The sequence below is a fragment of the Paroedura picta genome, chromosome 12 (genome assembly GCF_049243985.1).
Source record: "Paroedura picta isolate Pp20150507F chromosome 12, Ppicta_v3.0, whole genome shotgun sequence".
Lineage (NCBI taxonomy): Eukaryota > Metazoa > Chordata > Lepidosauria > Squamata > Gekkonidae > Paroedura > Paroedura picta.
In genome coordinates, this window is record NC_135380.1 from 518,229 (window position 1) to 544,035 (window position 25,807).

The 25,807-nt window shown below is 55.3% G+C and overlaps 3 protein-coding genes and 1 long non-coding RNA gene across 14 annotated transcripts in view; 3 read left to right on the top strand and 1 right to left on the bottom strand.

The window, feature by feature from the left end:
* Window positions 1–14,835, top strand: part of KMT2A (lysine methyltransferase 2A) — a 52,405-nt gene extending 37,570 nt beyond the window's left edge. For all 6 annotated transcript variants that reach the window (XM_077306798.1, XM_077306800.1, XM_077306799.1 and 3 more), the window contains 10 exons: window positions 1,832–6,008; window positions 6,507–6,575; window positions 7,257–7,324; window positions 9,071–9,259; window positions 9,402–9,476; window positions 9,899–10,077; window positions 10,723–10,826; window positions 11,068–11,151; window positions 11,401–11,530; window positions 12,005–14,835. In XM_077306798.1, the coding sequence (XP_077162913.1) occupies window positions 1,832–6,008; window positions 6,507–6,575; window positions 7,257–7,324; window positions 9,071–9,259; window positions 9,402–9,476; window positions 9,899–10,077; window positions 10,723–10,826; window positions 11,068–11,151; window positions 11,401–11,530; window positions 12,005–12,280 (5,351 nt within the window). In that variant the 3' untranslated portion in view covers window positions 12,281–14,835. The remainder of the gene's footprint in view (window positions 1–1,831; window positions 6,009–6,506; window positions 6,576–7,256; window positions 7,325–9,070; window positions 9,260–9,401; window positions 9,477–9,898; window positions 10,078–10,722; window positions 10,827–11,067; window positions 11,152–11,400; window positions 11,531–12,004) is intronic.
* Window positions 13,882–18,570, bottom strand: LOC143822112 (uncharacterized). Its single transcript, XR_013226047.1, has 2 exons — window positions 16,109–18,570; window positions 13,882–14,524 (listed from the first exon to the last, which is right to left on the bottom strand). It is a non-coding gene; the product is annotated as an uncharacterized LOC143822112 (long non-coding RNA).
* A 32-nt stretch (window positions 18,571–18,602) lies between these two features.
* Window positions 18,603–19,911, top strand: TTC36 (tetratricopeptide repeat domain 36). Of its 2 annotated transcripts, none has more exons than XM_077306813.1 (3): window positions 18,603–18,842; window positions 19,071–19,253; window positions 19,513–19,911. In XM_077306813.1, the coding sequence occupies exons 1-3, from the start codon at window positions 18,713–18,715 to the stop codon at window positions 19,893–19,895; spliced, it is 696 nt and encodes a 231-aa protein (XP_077162928.1). In that variant the 5' UTR covers window positions 18,603–18,712; the 3' UTR covers window positions 19,896–19,911. The 2 variants fall into 2 exon arrangements, with proteins under 2 accessions (XP_077162928.1, XP_077162927.1); XM_077306812.1 differs by having other exon boundaries at window positions 18,616–18,842; window positions 19,068–19,253.
* TMEM25 (transmembrane protein 25) lies at window positions 19,911–25,794 on the top strand. 5 transcript variants are annotated; one of them, XM_077306808.1, is made up of 7 exons: window positions 19,926–20,994; window positions 21,079–21,348; window positions 21,917–22,048; window positions 22,127–22,157; window positions 22,510–22,619; window positions 22,761–22,829; window positions 24,986–25,794. In XM_077306808.1, exons 1-7 carry the CDS (start codon window positions 20,607–20,609, stop codon window positions 25,060–25,062), a joined length of 1,077 nt encoding a protein of 358 aa, XP_077162923.1. In that variant the 5' UTR covers window positions 19,926–20,606; the 3' UTR covers window positions 25,063–25,794. The 5 variants fall into 5 exon arrangements, with proteins under 5 accessions (XP_077162926.1, XP_077162925.1, XP_077162924.1 ...); XM_077306807.1 differs by having other exon boundaries at window positions 19,926–21,348; XM_077306809.1 differs by lacking the exon at window positions 21,917–22,048 and having other exon boundaries at window positions 19,923–21,348.
* Window positions 25,795–25,807: the final 13 nt, after the last annotated feature.

The following is a 25,807-nucleotide window of genomic DNA, read 5'->3' on the forward strand; positions in this document are numbered from 1 at the left end:
ACATTTGCCGGTTGTTTGGAAGCAGTGGCTGGATGGCTCAGGCAGAGTCGCCTGAAACTCAACCCCTCCAAGACGGAGGTCCTGTGGCTGGGCAGAAGAGGGTAGGACCAGGAAGCGCGTCTCCCATGCCTGGACGGGGTGCAATTAACACCTGCACTGGTCGCCAGGAATCTGGGAGTGACCTTTGATGCCTCCCTTTCCATGGAGGCTCAGGTCACAAAAGTAGCCCGGACGGCATTTTTCCATCTTCACCAAGCCAGGCTAGTAGCGCCCTGCCTGTCCTCGAACCACTTGGCCACAGTGATCCATTCAACGGTCACTTCCAGACTAGACTACTGTAACTCGCTCTACGCAGGCCTGCCCTTGTCTTTGATCCAGAAGTTACAGCTGGTACAAAATGCGGCTGCCAAGGTCCTCACTGGGACATCACGGGGGGCCCATATTCAGTCAGTGCTTTGACATCTTGCACTGGTTACCAGTTTGTTTCCGGATCAAGTTCAAGGTTTTAACCTTTAAGGCTATACACGGTCTGGGTCCTGTTTACCTGCGGGGCCACTTGGTTGCTTATGCCCCCTGCAGGGCTCTTCGCTCTGCGGGTATGAACTTAATGGTAGTCCTGGGACCTCGGGATGCTCACTTGGCCTCGACCCAGGCCAGGGCTTTTTTGGTCCTGGCCCCAACCTGGTGGAATGAGCTTCCGGAAGAGCTAACAGCCCTGCTGGAGTTGTCAACTTTCCACAGAGCCTGCAAGATTGAGCTCTTCTGTCAGGTTGAGGCCAGGGCGGGGCCCACTATTCAATCTGAGATCCCCCATGTCCTTTTGTCCATCTGTCAATAAATAGATCTGTCTCCCCACTCTCACCAGTAAGACAGAAGGCTGGCTTTGGCTGGTCGAAAGGGTGAGTTTAGTTAGTTTTTTCGCTTGCTGTCTGGTCACCTTTAGTAATTATAATTCATGGTTTTTATGGGTTTTATTGTGTTTTTATTCTTTTATTGTGTGAACCGCCGTGAGCCCAATCGGGAACGGAGGTATATAAATTTAAATAATAAATAAATAAGGAGTGCTAACTTCTAATCAGGGGAGCCAGGTTTAATTCCCCGCTCCCACACATGCAGCCAGCTGGGTGACCTTGGGCTCACCATAGCACTGATAAAAATGTTCTGATTGAGCAGTAATTTCAGAGCTCTCTCAGCCTCACCCACCCCACAGGGTTCCTGTTGCAGGGAGAAGAAAGAGAAGGCGATTGAAGAGAAAAGCGGCATATAAAAAACCACTCTTCTAAAAATATTAAAAATTATTTTACTCCCACCCATTTGGGAAACCCTTCTAGGGCTGTCAAGAAACCCTGGTTGAGAAAGCATAGTCTAAAGCATCCAAAATAAGGATCTGTTCAGCCGCTGCTTAAAGGCCACCAGTGAGGGGCGAGCGCACCACCTTAAGCAGCCCATTCCATTTCTTAACTGAATTTATAATTATATTATAATAAGATATAAATACAATAAAATAAATAAATACTCTGTGGAAATTTTTCCTTTAGACACGAGCTATGGCTTCACAGTAAAACACATGCTCACGTGCAGAAGGGCCCTGCTTCATTCTCCAGTGGGCTCCCCATCTGAAAGGAGTGGGTATAGGTAGGAAAACATTCTCTGCTAAAGACCCTGGAGAGCTACTGCACCTCGGAGAGAGGACATAAGGACAGTTTGGCGGTGGGAGCTGGAAAGCGACAGGGCCCCTCCCCTGGGAAGGTCCTAGGGAGCTGTGCATATCGGTGTTCAGAGAAGGATGGATTTCTCTCCTCTGTAACTCTCCTTCTTCTCTTTTCTCCAGGGAGTCCCACCCCTGTGACCCATGAGATTGTGACTGTGGGAGACCCGCTGCTGTCGTCTGGACTCCGGAGCATCGGCTCAAGGAGGCACAGTGCATCTCCTCTGTTCTCTCTGCAGCCCCGGCCCTGGATGTTGTCTGCCAGCAGATCCAGGGCTGCCTCTCCCTGCAAACACCGTGTATCCCCAGGTCCCAGCCGGGGCTCCCACTCCCAGGAGCAGGACTGGAGCATGCCACCCACAGAACAGGGTCTGGGCCCAGCAGCCTCCCGTGGTGCTCCCCAGTGCAGCTCTGCCCCTCCCAGTTCCCAAAGATCAGCCATGAAAAGTGGAAGTAAAGCTGCTCCATTAGAAGGATCTGTGTCCTTGGATGTAGTGCCTCCTCGAGGGCCCGTTCCTGCAAATACTGAGAAAGCCAAGCTGAGCTCCAAAGACTCCACCCCGTCCTCCAGGAATTCAAAAGCAAGCACTCAGGTGGCAGGCACAGCTGGCGCAGAGCCAAACACGAGCCACGTGGTGAAGCTTCCGGAACCCCCATCTGGATCGTTTCCTTCCAAAGACCTGGTAGCTTCTCTGCCTCCACATCAAAGGGCCCCAAAGAAGGAGCAGGACCAGCAGGTGGATCTCCTGCAGCCAGAAATGACCTTAGTCTTTGAGGAAGCTGAAGCCAAGGCCTCCAAGACACCTGGTGGGAGTAACCTGCCTCTGCCCGCCAGTGAGCCTTTTCCCTCTGTGAGCAGAGAGAGGCGGCAGAAAGGAAAAAAAGGCACTAAAGAGAGGCATCCCAATAAGCCTCTGGCAGGGTCAGGTCTCCTCTTGGGGGGCAGTGAAAGTGCAGAGCCAGAATGTGTCACTCAGGCCCCTGAGCCTTGCAGTGCTGCTGAGAAGGTTGCAGAGAGCAATGCACTTCCTCAGAGGACCTCCAAGGGCCTTCCCTTCTGCAGTGAACTGGTCCCCTCAAAAGACCTGCAAGCCCCCCAGAAGCGCACAGTGAAAGTCACTCTGACTCCCCTCAAGATGGAAGGGGAGAACCATCCCAGAAGCATGGTGAGAGAGATTGACACAGAGGTGGCGTCCCGGGACAGCAAGACAGCTCCTGCGGCTCAGCCTTTTTCTGATCCGGGGCCAGTGGCCCAGGATGGGCCAAGTCACTCTTCAACTCCAGAGTCCCAGAGCGATGCCTACCAGAGTCTTCCTGGCCAGGGCAGCAGCTTGATACTCCCGGATGGGGCTAAAGCACAAGAAGATGGAGCCTACAAGCGGCGGTATCCCAGGCGCAGTGCCCGGGCCAGGTCCAACATGTTCTTTGGGCTGACCCCTCTGTATGGCGTCAGGTCTTACGGTGAAGAAGATATTCCCTTTTTCAGTAATTCCACTGGGAAAAAACGGGGCAAGAGGTCTGCTGAAGGACAAGTAGATGGTGCAGACGACGTCAGTACATCCGATGAGGAAGACCTGTACTATTACAACTTTGCCAGGACTGTGGTGTCCAGCACAGAAGAGCGCTTGGCGTCCCACAACTTATTCAGGGAAGAGGAACAGTGTGGTCTTCCCAAAATCTCCCAGCTCGATGGGGTGGATGATGGATCAGAGAGTGACACGAGCATAACAGTGGCCACCAGGAAAGCAAATCCAGCGACCAAAAGGGGTGGCAAAGAGAATGGGACAGAAAGCTTAAAGCTTGATAGGGGTGAAGAAGGTGGAGAAAAGGCTCATGCAACAAAGATCTTGGCTGCCCACAAAAGTGCCGACCCAAAGATAGAGAACTGCCGGGTCAAGACTCAGGGCCCAGATTCTCTGGAAGCTCAGCTGAGCTCCTTGGAAGCTGGCCGCCGACCTCGCGCCAGCACACCTTCAGAGAAGAACCTGCTGGACACCTTCAGCACAGAGCTCCTGAAATCGGACTCTGACAACAACAACAGTGATGACTGTGGGAACATTCTCCCTTCAGACATCATGGACTTTGTCCTGAAAAACACTCCCTCAATGCAGGCCCTGGGGGAGAGCCCCGAGTCTTCGTCCTCTGAGCTCCTGACTCTAGGCGAAGGGCTTGGCCTGGACAGCAACCGGGGCAAGGATATGGGCCTCTTTGAAGTGTTCTCCCAACAGCTGCCAACAGCCGAGCCCGTGGACAGCAGTGTCTCTTCCTCCATCTCTGCAGAGGAGCAGTTTGAGCTGCCTTTGGAGCTGCCTTCCGATCTCTCTGTCCTGACGACGCGAAGCCCTGCAGTGCCCAGCCAGAATCACGGCCGCCTGGCGGTCGTTTCAGAACCGTCGCTCTCCTCGTCTGGGGAGAGGTCTATGCTCACTTTGTCTGCCGCTGAATCTGCAGAAAAGAGAGTGGCAGTCTCCGAGAAACCTGCTTCCAGTGAGGGAGAGCCAGCTCTCTTAAGCCCACAAGTGGACCCGAGCCCAGAAGGACACATGACCCCTGACCCCTTTATTCAAGGTCACATAGAAGCTGATCACATCGCCAGTCCCTCGTGTGGGCAAGTAGAGCAAAGCCATGGAGCCAGCCAGGACTTGGCCAGGAGCAGCGGGACCCCTGCTCTCCAAGTGCCAGCGTCTCCTGCCCTCCCTCTCCAGAACCCCAAATATGGTCCAAGCTCAGCAGAGAGCCCCAGTCCGTCCCAGATATCTAATGCTGCTGTACAAACAGCTTCTCACCACCTCAAGGCAGCTGCTGAAAAGCTTCTTGTGGTCAACCAGAACATGCAGCCCCTCTACGTGTTGCAGACTCTTCCCAATGGTGTCACCCAGAAGATCCAGCTGACCTCCTCGGTCAGCTCTGCGCAGGGCGTGATGGAGGCCAGCCCTCCTGTGCTTGGGCCTATAGGCCCTGGGCGGGCCTTGGCTGCAGGCTTGAGTCCCAGCCTGCCCTCCTCCCAGCCTCTCTTCCCATCCACCCGCAAGGGGCTGCTGCCTCTGCCACACCACCAACACTTGCATTCCTTTCCCGCAGCACCTCAGAGTGGCTTCCCTCCTGCCCTTGGCAGCTCCACCCCAAGCCTTCTGATTGGTGTCCAGCAACCGCCTGAGCCAGAGACAACTCCAAGAGTGGACGTTGGGCCTGCAGCTACCACGCCTGCTTCCGGCCTGGTCAAGAAAAGGCCAATCGCTCGCTTGCAATCACGGAAGAATAAGAAATTGGCCCCTTCCACCGCTGCCCCTGCCGACATGGTCTCCAACATGACATTAATCAACTTCACTCCCTCCCAGCTCCCCAGCCACTCTGGCCTGCTAGATCTGGGAACAGCTGAAAATACTGCATCTCATAGAAGCCTCCCCAATATCATCAAGCGTTCAAAGTCTGGGGTGATGTACTTTGAGCAGGCATCTCTCTTGCCCCCATCTGTAGGAACTCCTGCAGCAGCTGTGGCTGGAACGTCCCCTCACCTTGCTGGATCAGAGGCAGGCCACCTGGCCCCTGGGCCTGAGTCTGGCCTCAGCTCCCCTCCATCTGGGTTGAATGTGGTGTCTATGCAGACATCAGCCGTCCCTTCCACTGGCACATCTGTCCCTGGGCATGTAATAGGGCGAGGATCAGTGGCTCTGAGTAGCCCCGGACTGCAGGGAGTCTCTGACCTCGGCTCCCTCAGCAACCTCTTGATCAAAGCCTCTCAGCACAGCCTCGGCCTCCCAGAGCAACACGCAGGGGTGCCCCTCTCCAGCTCAGAGATGTTTTCACAGCTTGGCGCTGCACCTGCGATGACTGCTGCTTCGGGTGTCTGTGTCTTGCCTTCTGCACATGCTTTGGGTGTGACCACTGACCCAGAAGGCTCTTACCAACCCATGACCCCAGGACGGGGCAGCAAAGCTGGGACTGCCCCATCCAAGGGGGACCTGGTTCATGCCCAAACCGCTCCACACTCCGGTTTTCCCCTGCCGGTGGATGTTTCTACCATGACAGCTCCAGAGCAAAGCAAACCTTCCTCTCGTGTTGCCAACTCCCGGTCCGCTTCTCCAGGGAGCTCCCCAGCTGCTGACCAGCTAGCCCCCAGCTGCTCTGTGCCAGGCTCCCTGAAAACCAAACTCTTTAAAGGGAAGAGGCCACAGCCCTCGTCAGACAGCAGAGTGTTGGGGAAGAAGCACAAAATGTCTCACCCATGGATCACTTCTCCAGAGAATCACGTTCCCCACCAAGGGGCCACGGCACCTGCCCAGGACTCCCCTTGTGCTGGGTAAGAGGAGAGAGAGCATTTGAAGCTGGTCTTCCTGGGGCATTTCTGCAGCCAGCCAGGAGAATAGACTGCACTGGAGGCCAGGCAGCCAGCCAGCCTCCAACCCAGTCCTCAGACAGGGAGGGTGGCCTAAGTGGAACAGTGGTTCTTCCTGGGGCTTGTGACCGCACCAGCAAGAGGCACTGTTCCAGGGCGATCCCAACTGGAAAAGAGGCCGGAGGGGGCGGAAGGGTTAGCCGTGTTTGATTGAGTCTCCTTTGTGACTCCAGAGCATTTCAACAGAGGTGCTAAAGGAGCTGCACGCTTGCCAAGGGGCCTGGCGGCTAAAACAGTGGGCTGTTCCTTGGGAACAAAGTCTGGCCCCTGCAGGATTACACTTCAGGATGAGAGACAGAGCCTGGTCTTTTGCCTGTAATCAGCCTTGCCCTGCATAGGCCGGGGGGGGGGGGGGGGGGGCTCTGCCTGGTTTGTGAGTCTGAGTCTGCCCTTCTGTCCTAGGATTCCTGTCCTGAAAACTCAAACAGAAGAGGAAAAAAACAGAGAGCAATCCTCACCCAGAGTGTCAGGGTAAGTCAACTCATCAGACTGCACTTAGCCCCTGATGTGTATTTTTCCCCCTCTCTTTAGAAAAGGTGCATCCCCCCTTGCCAGAGAGCAAGCTGTTCAAGGTAGCTCACAGCTAAAGTGATAGGACAAAACCAGGGCCATGAAGACAGCAAAGAACCCATATATGATAGGCATAAAAACCACCCTCAGGCTAGAAGCAAAAGAAAGTTGGGGCACCCCTTGGAAACAGTCTCTAAAGGAAAATCAGGCACCAGGTGGGAGCCTCAATACCTGGAGGAAAAGGTCTCTACTTTTTTGCATCCTTGGAGCAAAGCCAGGTTGGAAGCTGTGGTAATAATCCAAAGCTGCAGGAATGGGGCACTGCATTCTTGCAGGTGTCAGAAGACTCCCTTAGGAATGTGCCAACTCCTTGCCTGTCTTTTTTCATGAACAGTCCTGTTTTTCAGCCCTCCCCTTGCCAGGGGAGACGGGGACTTTATGGCAAGCAGGCACCCATGGTCCCTCTCCAGAAAGTCTGCTGATCCCCAGGAGTAACCACTGCAGGCTTTTCCTCAACATACTTGACTCCACCGCCTGGCCTCCCTTTGTAGCTTCAGCCCCCACAGAGGATTCAGAGACCAAAACAAGGCTGGATTCTAATAGTCTTTCTCCTCCCCCCCCCCCCCGGCCTTCCTTCCACAGGCAAATGACATCATCTCTCCTGGAATCTCAGCCAGCACAGAATGCTGCCCGTGAGCTGGAAAACACAGGTGTGCTTCTCTTCCCTCCCCTCCCCTCCCCTCCCCTTCCCTTCCCTTGGGTGTCCCCAAAAGGCTGGGGCTGGGAGGCACTGCTCTGCATCAGTTCCGATCCTAACATGTGGGTAGGTTTCTGACTGCTGCTCTATCCCTTGGCCTTTGGCTGATGGGGTTCCCCAAGCTTCCATCTGCTCCCCCATGCTTTTCAGCTGCTGGGAGAGGTCATCCAGCGATTTGGGCTGTGCTGCCACCGATAGGCAGACAATGCTCCACACTCGCTTGCGTGGCCGACCTCAGATGCCCTTGCCCTTGGAGGCTAGATGGGTGGCAAGCCAAGGGAAGGACTTCTCTGTTGTGGCAGCAGAACCTGGGAACTCTCTCCCTAGTCCTCTATCTCCCTCTCCTGGTGTTTTTCACCGACCTTTTTGTTTCATCTGACAGACACCTAAGAATGGTGTTGTCCCTCTTTCTAATGCAGTGTGTTTGTGTTTTTAGTTGAATGTTATAATTTAACTGTGTTTATAATTGTTAGCCACTTTGTGGGTGCTGATTGGATGGAAGGGGAGCATAGGAATGTTTTCCATAAATAAAAGGGAATAAACAGGCTAGTTTGCAGGCAAGGGCTGTTGCTCTCAGGAAAGGCTCGTACCACTTGGCTCTGCTGTAAAGCTGCATCAAAGTCCCAAGAATCCTGAGGGGTGAGGGAGGTACTTACCGCATCTGCCAAAGTTTCCAAAGAACAGCAAGAAGGACCCATCAGCCGAATAACCCAGGAAAGAATGTGACCAAGCTGATGATGGCAAATCTCACAAATGTTCATTATACTTCAAGATAAAGCCAAGTGAGCCCCGGGAACTTACAGCTCATTTTCAACTGTACTGTTTTCCTCAGTGACCATGAATAGAAATAAGAAATGTACCTTGTCTATTTTACAGAATAAATATATTGTAAACCTTAGAGAAAGAGTATTGTTATTGCCGCCTGCCTTTCATTTATGTAATTCAATGTCATAGGACTCAAAAATATTTCTGCAATTAATGCTATACATCTTTATTTATTTAAACCTTTAGAATAATCCGCATTAACCATCTTAAAACAAAATTATATCACTCCTCAGAATCATACCTTGCAATTATCACCTGGACCATAAAATCAGGACAGGAGTTTGTGAGGCTCCTCTTACAAGTCGCTTTGAGGAATGTCATCATAAACCAGATCATTTGCTGGGGTCTCGAATCCCTGCAGGAACAAACCTTTTTGATCTTACAATGAGCACAGGACACGCAGGGGATTCAATCAGCAACTAGATTACTTTATCACTTTAAATGCAAACAACCGTTAACAACATTCATGTGGCTTGCTTTGTACAGAATTAGGTTGCTTAATGGGTTGGGATGATTATGTAGGCTGTGACCACTGGATCCCTATTAATTAGGAGTTGGATGAACCATTGAGGCCCTGGGCTCTGTCTTGAAGTATAATAAACAATTGATGGGCTTGCCATTGTCAGCTCGGTCACATTCTTTCCGTAGTTTCCAAGGAGACCAGGATGGTATTCCTGGATCCCCTCTGCTGTACTTTTTTCTCACAACAGAACAGACCTGCACAGTATGCTAGGCTGGGCTGAGAGAATTGCCCGAGACCCCCGTGGGCTTCTTGACTGAGTGGCGGGTGGACGTCAGATCTATCCCCACAGTGCTGGTGGAGCCCTTTGGCATGGCTGAAGAGTCATGGCAGAGGGGCTTGTGTGTCTTCCAGATGCCAAAGCTGCTGAGGAGGAAGACGAGGAGGAGGAAGAGGAGGGCACCTTCAGCTCTCCTCTCATCTTCTGGCTGCAGCAAGAGCGGAAGAGGAAGGAGATCCTTGCTGAGAGGAAGCCAAAGAAAGGGCTGATCTTTGAGATCTCGAGTGACGATGGCTTTCAGATCTGCTCTGAAAGTATTGAAGGTGGGAATGGGGCCAGGGCCTTAAGGGCCCTCCAGTTTTAGGAGGCCCTAGCATGCAAGTGTGCCTCTGGGCGTACGAAAGGAGGGAAAGGGGAGCTGTTGTGTAGCACGTCACTCCTAGTTGTCTTTCTCTTCCATTTCAGATGCCTGGAAGTCTTTAACAGACAAAGTCCAAGAGGCCCGCTCCAATGCCCGGCTGAAGCAGCTTTCCTTCACAGGTAGCAGCCATAGCGGTTGGGGAGGGGGGGCTGAGGGTGCTCCCCTTCGCAAAGGCTCAGATGCATTTCTTGCACCAGTGCTCTTGCTTCCTCCTCTCATTTTGTCACAGAACTTGTGGTGTTCCAGGAGGTGGCACATCCAAGTAGAGACCGAGGTCATCCTTTCCTCTTGGCACATCCTGTGCATGCTCAGGGGAGGGACTTTTGTCTTGTGGGGGCTGATCAGTTTTGAACACCTCCACTGACGGGGCTGTGTTGTGCCAGAGCTCCACTGACCCTAAGGCCAGGCACTGCCCCCGCCCTGCACAAGTCTGCCTTAGGCACCTGGGCCTGGCCCCATGCTGCTCAAGCCACAGATCTGCTTTGGCTCAGTCTGGGCAGCTGCAGTCGCCCTGTGTTGGCACCAGGTGTGTTCCTTGTAGGTGTGAGTGGGCTCAGAATGCTGGGCATCCTCCACGATGCCGTCGTCTTCCTGATCGAGCAGCTCGCTGGAGCAAAGCATTGCCACAACTACAAGTTCCGGTTCCATAAACCAGAGGAAGCCAAGGAGCCCCCCTTGAACCCTCATGGCTGTGCCAGGGCAGAGGTGCACCGAAGGCAAGTGACAGCTTCCTCTAGAGTGGCCCTGAGACAAAACACATTGCCGCCACTGCTATGGTCCTTCAAGAGGATATGTGCCCAAACTTGTGAGCATGGAGATCACCCATCCCAGGCAGCCCCAGGGGAGGAAGGCCTGAAAGAAGTGGCATTGGCTTTAGGTTCAGTCAGAGCCCTGAAAGTTGATACAGGAGGTCAGGAGCTCTGAGGTGACAACCACTTAGAGGGTGTAGGGGGGGGTGGCTCCCGGGGGATCTGGGTGCCCTAATGCAGTGGGTCAGTCGGTCCATGGGTCAGTCGGTACCTGGCCGCGGCTCCTCCTCGCTCTCCTCCCCAGCTGCTGCCTCAGGGGCTGCCCTGCCACTCTGCCACCAGCTCACCTTTGGTGCTCTCCAGCGGTTGCCATGGCTGGGGCTCCCCCTCGGCATGGCACTGCGCAGCGGTTGTTGGCAGCGCCCCCCAGTGGGCAGCGGGAAGTCGGGTACCGGCGGGAAAGCAAGCAGAGCAGGGGCTCAGGCGGCGGCGTCCCTCAGCAAAAGACTACCCCCCTCCCAGGCCTCAGTAAAATTGTCAAGCGTTGACCGGTTCTTGGTGATAAAAAGGTTGGGGACCACTGCCCTAATGCTTCTCTCTTCTGAACTTCAGGAAGTCTGCCTTTGACATGTTTAATTTCCTGGCTTCCAAACACCGCCAGCCACCGGAATACAACCCCAATGATGAGGAGGAAGAGGAAGTGCAGCTGAAGTCTGCCCGGTACACGAGAGGCGAGGGGGTGGCAGGAGTTAGAGGGACTTCCCTTAGGGCTTGCCAACAGGCTTGGAGAACAGAACTCCTCCCGAGGACTTTTGTGCTGTGGGATGGTTTGCCGAGCATGCAGGTGTGGGGCGGACATAGGCTGACAGGGCTCAAGTGGCCCAGGGCTTGCCCAGCCACAGCGGGTGGAGCCCTCATTGCCCTGCTGGAGAAGCCTCTGAGGCCGCCTCTTGCTCCCCAGGAGGGCCACCAGCATGGACCTTCCGATGCCTATGCGGTTCCGGCACTTGAAGAAGACCTCCAAGGAGGCTGTGGGTGTCTACAGGTAGGTAGGAGGTTTTCTGGAGGAAAGGCTGGCAGATGAGGGGGATGGGGGTGGGCCAGAAAGAGTCTAGACTGCAGCTGCCCGGTTGGGTGCTCATGGCGGGGGGGGGGGGGGGGGGGGGTCCAGAAGAAGCACTGCCATTTCCAAGAGCCTGCGTGGGAGGCAGTGGGATGAAATCTCTCCAGGGCTTGGGCTGAGGACGGTTGTGACCCTTGATGCTGCCGGGGGTCCCTTGCGCTCTCTTGCCAGGTCTCCCATCCACGGTAGAGGCTTGTTCTGCAAAAGAAACATTGACGCGGGAGAGATGGTCATTGAGTACGCTGGCAACGTGATCCGCTCCATTCTGACCGACAAGCGTGAGAAATACTATGACGGCAAGGTGAGCTTGGGAAAAGGAGCTTCTCTGGCAGGGGATGGGAGGCTGAGGGGTCAGGTGGGCTGTGGCACGGAGTTGGGCTGGACTTTGCAGGCGGTCAACCCGACTCTCAGGGCACGCCTCTGGACAGCCATGGTGCCTCCCTGGATGAACAAGCTGTGCCTGTTGAAGGTGCCCTGGTGTGTGTGTGGGGGGGGGGGGCTCTTCTGGGGGTCAAACATGGCAGCTTGCTGATTCTTTGGTCATCCTGCATATAACATGGCATCGCTTTGGGGCTCAGATGGTTCACTTGCATCAAAACAGCCATAATGCAGGAAGGGTGCTCTGGCACCTTGGGCACCCAGTGCTTTGGGATCCCTTGGGAAGGCGCATTTGGGGAGAGGAGATGGCCTTTCATTGCAGCAGCTCTTACGTGTTGGCAGGCTGGCTGTGCCCGGCAGTGGTGTAACCGGCCTTGTCTCTCTGCTTCTGGCTCAGGGCATTGGCTGCTACATGTTCCGCATAGACGACTGTGAGGTGGTAGACGCCACCATGCACGGAAATGCTGCCCGCTTCATCAACCACTCATGTGAGCCCAACTGTTACTCCCGTGTCATCAACATCGATGGGCAGAAGCACATTGTCATCTTTGCCGTGCGCAAGATCTACCGTGGCGAGGAGCTCACCTACGACTACAAGTTCCCCATCGAGGACGCCAGCAACAAGCTTCCCTGCAACTGTGGCGCCAAGAAATGCCGCAGGTTCCTCAACTGAACCTGCCAGGCTGCTGGGGCCCTTGCCTGGGGCTCACTGAGCCTGGCTGCCTGGCAGGGGTCCCCCTCCAGGGTTCCTCCCAAGAAGAGAGAGTGCTGGGGCTAGGTCTTGGGCAGGGCATGGACTTGGCCCTCCTGAGAGGCAGAGCCAGGGCCCTTGTGGATATGCTGAGTGCCTGCTGGGAGTCTCTCCTGGACCACGCCCCGGCTGTGTTTGGGGGGAGGGGTCAGCTGTTGCTCTGTTTTGGTGGGCCTGTTTGGGGCTTTGCCCTGAAGTGGCATCTGCTGTTGAGCAGTGGTAGAAGATGCTGCTGCTGGCAAGTGTTGCTGCAGGGATCAGGGCAGTGTCTCTCTGCCTTCCACAGCAGAGGACCTGGCTTCAGCTGCAGCCTTCAGCAGCCCAGGATGTTTTTGAGCTAGTTCTGGGCAGGTCTTCCCATGGGCTCCAAACGGATCAGGAAGGCAGGTGGTGAAGATCCCTTGGATGGGGCGAGGAAGGGCTCTGCCCCCTTTGAGAGCTAAGTAGCAGCATCTTCCTTTCTGCTCCTGTCTCCACTTTCAGTTACCACCTCTTGGATTGTGTCATTGGATTTTACTTGGTTCTGTTTACAGTTTTAGTATTTAAGGTTTTGTAAATGTAAATAATTTTGTATATTTTTCTATGAGAAGCACTTCATCTGGAAGAGCACTTATGAGACTATTTTTTCAACTGTGGCGTCCTCATTTACAGGAAATCTGTTTTTGGCTGGAGCTAGAGGGTCTCAGGACGCAGCTGGCCAAGGGCTCTGTGGAAACCTTTCTGCAGGGGAGTGGAGGAATTTTCCAGTGGTTCATTCTCTCCTAGAATCTTTGGCTGGACCTTGAAGGATTCTGTCTGGTGACACATGGGGAGGGAGAAGATTCCTGCCACCCCACCTTCAAGACAGAGAGCTCCGAGCTGCTGCCTGCCAGGGCTGAGATTCCCTCTGCCCTCTCTGGAAGTATCCAGCCTTGGTCTACTCCCACCAGGGCAAGGCTCAGACATCGAGCAGGGCTGAAGGGCCTCTCGCACTATTCTTTTGCCAGGCCAACAAGCACACTCCCTGCCCTCTGCCCCTGTTTTATCCCTCAGGCCGTTGACCTAGAGGGGGCTGCTCAGTGCCACTCCAGCCTACTCTGGAGTTTCACACTTGCTGTCTGTCTGCTCCTCATTGGAGGACAATGCCAGCGAGGGGATCCTCTGCCCTTCCTCTTGATTGCCCAGGCAGGAGGGGAGGGGAGGGGAGGGGAGGGGAGGGAGGCTGCCCCCCTTCCTATGGCCTTGATGATGCACTGAGAAAGGTGCCTGCGGACCTGTGGAAAGGGAGAGCCAGCTTGCTGGCCCTTACTGCTGCTGCTGCATATGTCCCGGTTGCCATGAGTGGCAGCCACCATGGCCAGTCAACTGCTAGCTGAGGAAGCCGTGTGCTTGGGGGTAGGTCTCAGGCCCTCCGGCTGGCTTGGTTTCTTTGCGCCAGGGGAGAGCCGGGGGCAGGGGGTCCCCTCCACACAGCTGTCCGGCAAGATGAATGTATATTTCTAAGGACTGATGGAGATCATGATACCTGAGAATACGAAGACTCAAACTTTTAAGGTGTTTATTTTTTTAAAGGAAAAGCGGGTCATAGCAAAGGGCTGGGTCGAATCTTCCCTTCCCCTCCCTCCTCAGCCACAAAGCAATACTGGGGTCTTCTGACAGATGTCCTTTGTGCAGAATCATGTCCTGTGCCCCTGACTGCTGGTCCATCCCCCACCCAAACCCCTGCAAGGTTTTATAACTATATAAATAGGGTATATATAGGAACTACTATTGTAATGCACCGTGTCTTGCAGCCTGGCTTTGAATTCTCTTTAACACTATAGAGCAAGGTTGTGTTGCAGTTGCTCAAAAGGGCAGAAGTCAAGTAAACCAAGGGTCTGGGGGGTGGGGGGGCAGCTTCCATGGCTGCACCTGCTGCAGGGGAGGGTCCTTGGCTAGGCATTCTCCTGGCTTTTCCGTGTGAGCAGTCAATGCGTGTACAACTTGTTTCTCTCTTCCTCCGTGGACTCCTTCCTCGTTGGGGTGCCGCTGCTGCTGCCGTACCCCACGCTTTCCTGGTATCCGAACCAGATCCTGCTGCTTTGCCTCTTGGCCGAGAACCGTCCTCGTGGTGGTGTTCCTTTGAGTCCGTGTCAGTAGCGCATCAGTGTTTTGGGCCGTGCAGATACCGTCTGCAAACTCTGGATTCTGTTCCAAACAAAATGCAACTTAAGTCAAAACAATCTTCAGTTCTGTTTTCCTTTTCTTCTTGTGTTCTTCCAAACTGTTTGGCCTTTTTTTTCTTTCAAAAGAGGAAATGTGTCTCTAGTGCATCAGTGTTAATTCCCTGCCATTCCAGGGATGAAGGAAGTTCTTTCAATGGTTCAAGAAATGACTGAATGTAAAAAATAAGTGTATATAGTTGTAAAAAAAAGGAGTTTTTAAACATGTTTATTTTCTATGCACTTTTTTATTTAAGTGATAGTTTAATTAATAAACATGTCAAGTTTATTGCTTCAGAGGATGACAGCGTTTCCATTATTGATTGGGGTGCTGAAGGTCCCCCCCTCCCCCATGCTCGTGTGCCCAGCGCTGCTGGAAAGGGCCCCTCCAGGAGGCACGACTTCAGCATGCCTCTCCCTTGTCCTCCCTGGACTGGGGTGGGTGTGGTCATGGGTGCCTGCCTGCCTGCTCTCCGTAGGAGAAGGGTGGAAGGGAGCTAAAGAAAGAGCTACCCCCCTCTCTCATTTCCAGAGTGGTGTCCCCCCACTACCACCACCATGAGGCAGCCTTTTTCCCCCAGCTTCTTTGGGGGGTGCTTCCTCCACTCTCTGGGCCTGGTGAGAGGGAAGAGATTGTTTTGCTGTAGACTATTTTGGTGCTCCTCATCCAAAGTAAAACACTGTAAAAATAAATCATAAACTTTAAAACCTAGCTAGAACTGTAAAGTTCTCTGCAGCACTACTAGACTTAAATCTTGTTGTTCTACTCTACGGCTACCCTCTGGAATGATTTCTTCCCATGTGTAAACCTTATGTCCCAGCCAAAGATCACTAACATTTATCTTCTAAGATCAGTATTCCATGCAATCTTATTATTCTCAAAGTGAGTAACTATAACAACTTTAATCTTATAACCCAGTGGTATTCAACCTGTGGTCCTTCAGATGTCCATGGACTACGATTCCCATGAGCCCCTGCCAGCATTTTCTGGCATGGGCTCATGGGACTTGTAGTCCATGGACATCTGGAGGACCACAGGTTGTCTACCCCTGTTATAACCCATCCTTCCCTGTAGGCTCAGGGCAGGCAACATCAAAATTCTATAGTACATTCAAATTATCGCAATACAATCCAATAAATGTAGTTTAAGTTTTAAAATTAAATTAATGTTTAAAAGCCATCTCTTCATTTTAGTTAAAAGCCTTGGGGTGGGCAGGTCAGTATTTGGCAGATTTCTTTAAGATGGTCCTCCATTTCAGGTAGAGGGGCTGACATATTGTTGGCATTAATTTCCTGGCTTCAATCCAAATGTATATGTAAATTGAAGCAGAAACAAAAGTACATATAATTCCTTATCCTATCTAAAGGTTAACTATAATGTCTGAAATTTTCCCTAAAACACTTTCTGAAAGATTCAACCCCCATCTGAAAGATCCAAGGGTGGTTTTTGGGGGGGTATCTTTTATGTAGGCCTAATGACATGAAACGCTAGAGGGCGTCACCCCAAGGGTCAGACATGACTCAGTGCTTGCACAGAGGATACCTTTACCTTTAATGACACAAAACTCACATGACTCTCCCCTCCCCTTCTGAGCGTAGCAGGTGAGCACGGCTGTTAGTGTAGAAGACACTGTCCATAGAAAGAGATGGATCAAAACTCTGAACTGTAACATCACCTCATGCAGACATTTTTGTGGGCATCACTCCATCTCCTCAGTTTCCTCCAAGGCTAAGGCATCAAATACGCAGCTGAGAAAGTAAAACGTGTACATGTTTTGCAAATTCGAGAGAGCAAATGGACTGTCTGCCTCTAAGGCAGTGGTCCCAAACCTTTATCACCGGGGACCGGTCAACGCTTGACAATTTTACTGAGGGGGGGGGGAGTAATCTTTTGCCGAGGGACGTCGCCGCCACCTGAGCCCCTGCTCTGCTTGCTTTCCCACCTGCGCCCCTGACTTCCCGCTGCCCACTGGGGGGCGCTGCCAGCAGCAGCTGTACAGTGCCACGCCAAGGAGGAGCCCCAGCCACAGTGGCCGCCAGAGAGCACCAAAGGTGAGCCAGCAGCAGAGTGGCAGCGCAGCCCCTGAGGCAGCAGCGAGGGAGGAGGAGCCGCAGCACAATACCGACTGATCTACGGACCGGTCACGGTCTCCACACCGGGGGTTGGGGACCACTGCTCTAAGGGACCATCAGCAGGTGATTTGATTTGTTTTTATGATTGCCACAGACAAAATGAAGGACTTTTGACATCAGCTTGCTTGGATGTCCTTCCCTTGCCACACTGAAAAGGAACTTGTGAGCCTGAGGTGGTCGGTCTGCAGGAAAGGAGGCCCTCTTGGGCTCACCTGGCCTCCCCAGCTGTGCTCACCTTCCAGGTGTTCTGCCATTCTCTTATGTATCTGGAATGCCATTTTCCGCCTGTTCTTGTATGCATTATATTGTGCTCTATTCTGCCTACACACTACCCAGCAATATCGTCTGGGAGTTATTGTTTCTTTTCCCAAGCTTTTCCCCCCCAGCAAATTTCAAAGTTATGAGCCCCGACGTGTTGTCAGTAGACAGTTATGGATAAGCTTCTGAATTGAAGGGGGAGGGGCAGAAATAACAACCTGTTTCCTATCTGCATGGTTAAGAGCGGCAGCTTCTAATCTGGTGAGCCAGGTTTGATTCCCTGCTCCTCCTCCACATACAACCAGTCCTGGTGAAAGTGTTCTGACCAAGCAGTAATATCAGGGCTCTTTCAGCCCCACCCACCTCATGAGGAGTCTGTCGTTTTAAGGGGAAAGGAAAGCGCTTTGAGACTCCTTTGGGTAGAAAAAAGCAGCATATAAAATACCAGTTCTTCTACTTCCAGGGGTCCCAAGAGAGGATATGTCACCCAAGCCTGTCCCTCCACCCAAACGAATGCCCTAAGCCCCTTGGTCTGACCCCCCCCCCCCAATCATGGCGTCTGCGGTTGTTGGTCCCCCAAAGGAGGCCATCGTGTCTTGTTGGGACCTGTGTGAGCTCCAGCTGAGCCAGGGGTTGGTCCGCACAGACAGGGTCCCAGTCCAGAGGGCCCTTGCCCTTGCTTTTCTCTGCTTCTGCCTTCATCCCCAGGCTTCCTTTCCATGGGTCACACATTTGCCTGAACGCTTTCATTTACCGTGATGTTTTTGGTGCTTAGTCATCTTTGCAGAAAACTGAGGCTGCTCTCGTTCTTCCCAACTAAGTTACCTTCCGTTTTATAGTTCAGACCCTCCCACCATAAACATAATCAATGTGACATTTAATTAATCTGTATCCCACCTTCCTCCCCAATGGGGCATTCTTCTCTCCTTCTCCTCCCCACAGTGGCCTGTGACGTAGGTGAGGCGGGGAGTGTTCAACTGGCCCACCTGTACCCAGTGAAGCTGGCTGCCTCTGAACATGGAGGTTCCTTTTTGTCACTATTGGTGAGGAGCCCTGGTTGAACCACCACCCCCCATTGGTGGAATCCCCCTTCCATGCCCTCCCTGCATCCTCTGGGGGTGACCTCCGCCATTTAATTTGGTAGAAATTGCCTGACTTTCCCTCTGGCCTGCCCTCCAGTGTCCCAGAGCCAGCTTGGCGTAGTGGTTAAGAGTGGCAGCTTCCGATTTGGAGAGCCAGGTTTCCTTCTCCACACACACCCAGCTGGGTGACCATGGATTAGTCACAGTCCTATTAGAGCAGTTTCTCCCAGAGTTCTCTCACAGGGTGTCTGTTTTGGGGAGCGGAAAGGGAAGGCGATAGGAAGCCGCTTTGAGACTCTTTTGGGTAGAGAAAAGCAGCATATAAGGACCAACTCTTTTTCTTCACTCTCAGCCTCCCCTCCCTCACAGGGTGTCTGTTGTGGGGAGGGGAAAGAAGGTGACTGGAAGCTGCTTTGAGACTCCTTCTGGGAGAGAAAAGTGGCACATAAGAACCAACTCTTCTCCTCCTCCTCCTCCCTTGTTTACTGGACTTTGTCCCTAGAAGAGCGCGGGGAGGAGCAGGCTGAGCGCTACGGCGGGACCCCCCTCCCGCCCCCGCCCCCGCCCCCGCCCCCGCCCCCGCGGCCCCTCCAGAGGCTCCCGGCGGGCCCACCTCTCTCCCTCGCGCCGCGACTGGCTGGCCGGGGGGCCGCCCCCTCCCGCTCTCGCTGCTCCTGCTCCGGCCTGGACGCCACTCGGCCATGGGGACCGCTGACGCGCGCGCCCTCCTGCACCGCCTCTTCCACCCGCAAGCCCCGTTCGGGGACTCCGCCGCGGAGGACGACGAAGAGGCCGGTGGAGGGCTGCCGCCGCCGCCGCCGCCCGAGGAAGGTGAGTCGTGCGGGCTCGGCGGCGCAAATTGCGGCCGCCGTGCTCCGGAGGCAGCCGCCGGCCGGGCCCAAGGGCTTGCCCCGAGGGAGGCTGCCGTGCACGGTCGGGGGGCGCGTCGTGAGCCTCGCCTGCGGCTGCAGCGACCCCTCCAGGGTTGGCGCCCTTTCCTGGCGCTCCTGCTCCAGCTCCCTCCGCCACCACTGGGCTCTCTTCTCGTGCCGGCAGAAGCCTTTGCGCCTGAGCTGCTGGAGGCGGCCACCGAGCTGGAGATGCAGGGGATCGCGGCGGCGGAGGCCGGAGACCTCGCCAAGGCGCTGGAGAGCTTGGGCCGAGCCATTGAGCTGCTCCCAGCGCGAGCCTCCGCCTACAACAACCGAGGCCAGGCCCTTCGCCTCCGGGGGGACGTCGCTGGTGAGTGAGCCAGCCTGCGTGGCAACCCTCAAGATCCCAGACCTTCGAGCCAGCTGGACGGCCGCCTGGCTCTCCCTGCGCCCGCGGCACCTCCCAGACGCGCAACGTTTGGGGCGGGGGAGGAGCTTCCGGAGGGCGGGGCTCAGCTCTTCAGATGCACAGGAATGGTCGACACCCCCCACCCCCCACCCGAATGGGAGCCCATTCTCCCCCTCAAGGCCGGCCCCGCCCTGTGCCCGCCTCTCCTTCCTTCCCGCAGGAGCCCTGGAAGACCTGGCCACGGCTTTGGAGCTCAGCAAGGGGGCTGGCCGGGTGGCGCGACAGGCCTTTGTGCAGCGGGGGCTCATCCGCCGGCTCCAGGGGCAAGAGGAGGCCGCCCGGGAGGACTTCCTGCGGGCGGCGCAGTTGGGGAGCCCCTTTGCGCGCCAGCAGCTGGTGCGAATGAACCCCTACGCAGCCCTCTGCAACCAGATGCTGGCGGCCGCCATGAAGAAGCTGCAGGGCGCCGGAGGGCGCCGCGACGAGACCTGCCCGGGGGGAGCCACCGCCCAGGCGCCCGCGCAGGAACCGTCCCGGGCTGATCCCAGCGGAGCGGCCGTGGCCCCTCGGCCAAGCGGGCGGGGGGAACGGGGTCATCATTAAAGCCGTCTTCGGGGTAGCCCGGTGTGTGTGTTGTGCCTTCTTCCGCGGGGCCTCCGCCGCAGCTCCGTGCTGCTTCCCCGCCCCTCCGGTACCCTCGCCGACCCCCAGGCGAACTGCAGTCGATCGGCCTCCTTCCCACACAACCCCGCGGGGTCCAGCTCCGTCGGGGGAGGGGGATCGACCTTCCCTCTGTTCGGCCGGCGGGGGCGCTCTTGCGGAGGCTGCGTTTGGTCCTTGGTCGGAGGGCGGCCAGGCTAGGGGCGAGCCCCCGCTTAGGAGAGGCTGAACGGGGCACCGTCCTTGCTGCTGTCGCCTCCCCTGGGCCAAAGCGACCGGCATCCCCCCGCCAGAACCCGCGCTGGCCCCGGGGCTGCCGTCCGAGCCTCTCGCCGGGACGGGGGGGAAGGAGGTGGCGGCTGGCCCTGCCTAGAGGAGAGCATCGCGCGGCTTGTGCCCTCCCGGCGGCGGCGGCGGCGGACGGGAGGGGGCGGGGCTGTGCCAGGGGCTTCGGCCCCGCGAGGCTGCAAGCCCGACAGGGCGCCCCGCAGAAAGCCCCCCGCCGGAGATGCGACGTCTCCGCACTGCGCCGCAGGTGCCCGGGCCGCCGTGACGCCCGGCCGGGCCTGGGATTGGAAGCCGCGCTCGTCTCCCCGGCGGTTGCCGCTGCCCTGCCTCTCGCCGCCCTTCCTCACACACCCCCCCCCCCCCGGCATGACGCCGCTGCTGCTGCTGCTGCTGCTCTCCCCGCTAGGTAGGCCGGGCGGCGGGCGCGGGCGACTGGCGCAGTTCCGCCCGGCCGGCAGCCGCTCAGCGGGCTCCGCTCCGCTCCCGTTCCGCACAGGCGCGCCAGAGCCAGAGGCCGAGAGCGGCGCTTCCTCGTGCCTGGCCGCCGCGCCCAGCCTGGCTTGGTACCTCGACGGAGACACCGACGGTTCCGGCACGCCTGAGCCTGCCACCGAGGGCGCCTTCCAGGAGGCCGGAAGCAGCGGCGTCACCTTCGTGGTGCGGCCGCGCCACCTGGACCGCCTCCTCAACTGTTCCACCGTCGATCCAGCCAGCGGCCATGTGTCCAGGACCTCCGTGGCCCTCCACGTGCAGTGTGAGTGGACCGGGCGGTTGGTGGGCAGGTGGGCTGCCGGCCCTGGCTCACCCTGGCCCACCGCCTCCTGTCTTTGCCTTACAGTTCAGCCTGAGCTGGTGCAGGTGGAGGCCCACTCTGACCACAGCCAGCCACCCAGCCTTCTGCTGGTCCTCTTTGTTCTGGTCCAAGCCCAGCCCCCGGCCAGCATCACCTGGGTGGACCTGGATGGCCGCCTGATGATCAACACATCCCACTTCCTCATCGTGGACACCAAGACTTACCCCTGGATGGCCAACCACACCCTGGAAGTGCAACTGCGCAGCTGGACCCACAACCAAGCTGGCATCCTCAACACCTCCATTCTGCTGCCCGGTAAGGGGTCTGGGATCTCCAGGAGGGCTGGGTCCGGGACCTCCCCACAGAACCCACCAGAGCACTGAGGCCCGTGGGGCAGCTTCACTCCTGGAACCTGTCCTTGGAGTCCCTGCCTAGCCACAAGCCATACAGCCAGGGATCTGGGGTGCTCTGGAGGGGTCCATGAACTTTCCCTCCCTGCCTTAAGGGACTCTGCCTCAAGCTAGGGAATCAGCCACTTTCACTGCTCCCCCCTTCCCAATCCCAGGCGTGGGCGAGTTCTCTCCTGGTTTTTGCCCCGGGAGGGTTGGAGCCTGCATGCCTACTCCTACTTTACACGGCCTCCCTCCCCCTCCTCCATCGTCTTCAAGCCTGCCTGTTAATGTGAGCAGTGATGTCATTTGGGGGCATGGCCCCGGGAGACCGTGGGGCCTGAAAAACAATTTGGGGGGCTCCTCTACCTCCCAAGGGACCCAGAGGAATGGCCACGGCATGGCTCCATCAGGGTCCTGGGGCAGCGTAGATGGCCTGGTCTCAACCACAGTCAGCACAGAGTCTGACCTGACTGGCCTCTCTGTTTCCCGAGGTTTCCTGGACACCCATGTTGAACTTCCCCTCCTGGCCCTCGTTGTAAGTGCCGCTGTGAGCCTGGGGCTCCTCACAGGCCTGGCTGCACTGAGCAGCTATGTAGGATACCAGAAAGGAAAGAAGGCAGCAGGTAAGAGGTAGTAGGCTAACAGAGGGACCAGGGTAGCACATCCCCTGGCTGACCCCCTTCTCTGCCTTCTCTTTGTAGGACTCACCCTGCCAATCCAGCTGTCTCCGAGGTAACCTTCTCAGCCACAGTCTCCTCTTCTAGCAGCAGCATGGCCTTTGGGTCAGCCCCCACCCTTTCCAGGGAGATCGTCTGTGGCGAGGGTAGTCATCCTGTGGTCCTCCAGATGTTCATGGACTACAATTCCCATAGTTTATCATGGGACATCTGGAGGACTACAGGTTGACTACCCCTGGTCTGTGGCTCCTGCCTGCCTGGATCCCGGAGTGCCAGATCCCCTCCAATTGGGACTGCAGGGGTCATGACTCACCCAGAGGGGCCTCCCCCCCCCCCCAAGGAAGCCTCAGCCCTGGCTCAAGGGAGGGGGCTGGGCCCTGCTCATTAGTTTTCTGCTTATACCCTAGTGATTTGGACATCCTGAAGCTGCCTGGGCCACGGCTGCTGCGAGCAAACATGTCCCTCCCTTCCAACCTTCAGCTCAATGACTTCTCACTGGAGCCTCGAGTTATAGGGGGTAGGTCCTGTCTTATCATTCTTGCCCTCCTCCATCCCACAGTCAGCCTTCCTGGGCACCTTACTTCAGAGGATGCAAGAGGATACCACCTAGAAAGAACAAGAACTCCCAGAACACCACCTACTGTTTCCCTCTTTACAGCTGAAGGAGTACAGGATGAGGAGGGACCCCTTTCGGAGCCAGAGAATAGCCTGGTCTTGGCAAACAGAGGTAAGAGAGCTTTCTCCAAAGCTTGCTGGCATGACTGGGAAGACACTCCAGCAATGCTCTCCTCGTTACCACCAGTCTTACCTCAATGTCAGCTGTGCGCTGCCCTAGTGCACAGCTATCACAGATGTAGCATGTCAGGCTCTGGGGAGGCTCTCATTGGGGAATGGTTCCCCTGCAAGAAAGGGGGATATCATCGTTTCCTTGCTGCAGCATGCTTTTAGTTTAATGTGCAAAACTTTCCAGGTTAGAATCCCAGTCTGAAGCAGCATAGCCTGTTCTGCATGTGTGAACCAGACCTGAATGTGGCAGGTGTCCACAGCATCATATACGCTGGGAGAAATCTGTGAGACAGCTGCATTGGGGCCCAGGGGCAGTCCCGCTGGCCTCTCCTGAATAGGCACATCAAGACTGCAGTCACATGGAAAAGAGCCTTTAGAGTCTTTATCCACTATTCTGAGGAAGGCTGCGTGGAGATGCCAGAAAAAGGTTAGGGGGTGGGTTCTCCATCTTTGGAAATTTTTAAGCAGAGGCTGGAGAGCCATTTGACGGAGAAGCTGATTCTTTGAAGGCAAAGGGGTGGCAGGTTACAGTAGATGAGTGATTGGGATGTGAGTGCCCTGCATAGTGCAGGGGGTTGGACTAGATGACTCATGAGGTCCCTTTGAACTCTATTATTTCACTAGCTTCAAAGGCCGTTCCGAAGAACGGGCCTTGAAAGGGTCCCCTCCCCTGGCCCGCAGCCAGGCAGCTTAAGGTAGCCCAGCAGCTCGCAGCCAGATCAAGTGGGGCGGGTGGGGACTGGGCAGCTCATTAGCAGGGCCGGGACAGAGCTCCTTAGCAGGCAGTCAGCAGGCCCAGCCTAGCAGGCCAAGAGGCCCTCGTTAGCAAGCCCTCCACCACGATCCTTTGCCCAGGTCCTCTCCCCATACCTGCTGCAGGCTCCTGGCACTGAGACGTCTGAGAGTAAAAAGGCTAGAATCCAGGGACGGAGGGCGGGAGCTGCAGGGGCAAGGCCAATCACAGCAAAGCTGGATGCACCATCATTGGCCCTATTCCAACTTGGACACCTGGACACGTCCCGCCCCCTAGGCTGTTTCATAAATATATAGAGGAACAATTGATACAGATGATTCTATGATTCTAGTGTCTCATAAGCGGATAGAGAACTTTGTCTCCAACAATGGAATACAAAGTCCACTAAAGAAAAGGACAGGCAGCAGATTCAAGGCCATCTTTCAGGGTGCATGGCCAAAGAGGTGCCAAAAGCAGTGAGAGCCCAAAGACACTTCCTTATTTAGGGCCAGCCCTGGAGGTGTGGCTGCTAGATCATCTTCATTGGCCACAGGACAGGGGGGCAGCTGGTGCAACTCTCAGCTCGTGCGAGATTCATTCCCTGTTCGTTAAGCATACTTCGTGAGCAAGCTTCATTTTTGCCCTTGCTAGTCTCAGGAAGAGGAGGTGGAAGCATGAGCCGTTTTGATCCCAAAAGGTTACTGGGTACGGAAAATTAGTTTTTTGAAGTGCTGATTTGACTCTGGGGCTGTGCTGATGGGGACTAGTTTGATGAAGACAACTGTAGATGGGAACACTGCAGATTTAAAGGGAATGGCATATCGGCCATCTAGTCCAACCCCCTGCTCAACGTAGGATCAACCCAAAGCATCCTAAAGCATCTTCTTGGGAGTAGAGTGTCTCAGAGATCTGTCCTGGGCTCTATGTTGTTCAACATATTCATAAATGATTTGTATGAAGGAATAGACAGGGTGCATCTAGGTAGGAAAAATCAAATGCATCACTATAGGATGGGTGAGACTTGTCTTGGCAGTAATACATGTGAAAAGGATCTGGGGTTTTTAGCAGACTATACACTGAACATGAGTCAAGTGTGAATAGCTAAAATGGCAGATGGGATTTGGGGCTGATGGTGAGTGGGTGGCCTTTCCTTGCATATCCAGGGACTTGCTGATCGTTACTGTGGTATGGTAGGTGAATTTCCTCCAGGCCAGGCTGGATTCAGAGCCATGGGCAGGTGCTCCATGGCCTTTTCTCCAGGAGACGCTGAACTTTAAACTAGCACTCTCTACCTTGAAGGCCGAAGCAGCAGTTCCCATCCAGTTGGGAGCAAGTGATATAAGGAAGCTTCTCTGCGCTTACAGGTCTCAGCCACTTCCCCATGGTTGGGTACATCTACAGGGCCTCCTCGAGTGGCACCAGCGAGGAGATCTGGCTGTGAGACAATGGCTGCAGGCAAGGTGAGCAGCACAGACCGGGCAAAGGAGGACCCAAACTGGCACTTGGAGGAAGTTCGCTCTGCCTGGCACCCAAGAGGAAGTCCAGATATACCAGCTTCAAGGCTGGTCCCTCCCAAGTTCTCTAAGCAATACACACACCCCCGCATGCACACCAGCCAGTGTATTCTGGGCCAAGGCACTAGCACAAGTTTCCCTCAAATCTTTTTTCCCTTTCAGCATGGCAGCTCCTTTTCTTTTGTGCATGGATTCCATTTTGTTAAGCTGCATGTGTTTGTGGCTGGGAAAGTGGCCGTCAGTTTTACTTGTGTCAGAAAGGGAAAGGAGGGGGAGGAACTGCACTCCAACCCATGTGCATTTTCTCTGGCGTGGCTCGTCCCTGATGGAGCATCTAACCGGAGGACAGAGGCATTCCCTGTTCCTGGCTTTCTGCAAACTAGGTTCACACGCTTACTTGAGTCCATGGTTTGGAACTGCGATCAATGCTGCTATGTAGATCTCATGAGGTCATTTTTGCACTCCTTGATGTATAGCCTTAATACTTACACTAGGCTTCAGTCCTCTCTTTCCAGATCTCTGGCTGGTTCCAGAATTCTGTAATCCCAGTGCATTGATTGGTCACTGAATGTCCCGTTTTGTGGATTGTACTGATTCATTCTGTCATCTGTCTGACAGAAAGGCGGACTACAAATAAATACATTTTTTTTAAGTGTGAAGGATGACTTTGTG

Excerpts from the sequence above, each read along its gene's own strand:
- TTC36 (XM_077306812.1), top strand. The coding sequence starts at position 18,713 with ATGGGGACCGCTGACGCGCGCGCCCTCCTGCACCGCCTCTTCCACCCG. Across the intron at positions 18,843-19,067 it reads GCCGCCGCCGCCCGAGGAAG|AAGCCTTTGCGCCTGAGCTG; the intron begins GTGAGTCGTGCG and ends TCGTGCCGGCAG. Across the intron at positions 19,254-19,512 it reads CCTCCGGGGGGACGTCGCTG|GAGCCCTGGAAGACCTGGCC; the intron begins GTGAGTGAGCCA and ends TCCTTCCCGCAG.
- TMEM25 (XM_077306807.1), top strand. The coding sequence starts at position 20,607 with ATGACGCCGCTGCTGCTGCTGCTGCTGCTCTCCCCGCTAGGTAGGCCG. Across the intron at positions 22,158-22,509 it reads CCAATCCAGCTGTCTCCGAG|TGATTTGGACATCCTGAAGC; the intron begins GTAACCTTCTCA and ends CTTATACCCTAG. Across the intron at positions 22,620-22,760 it reads GGAGCCTCGAGTTATAGGGG|CTGAAGGAGTACAGGATGAG; the intron begins GTAGGTCCTGTC and ends CCCTCTTTACAG.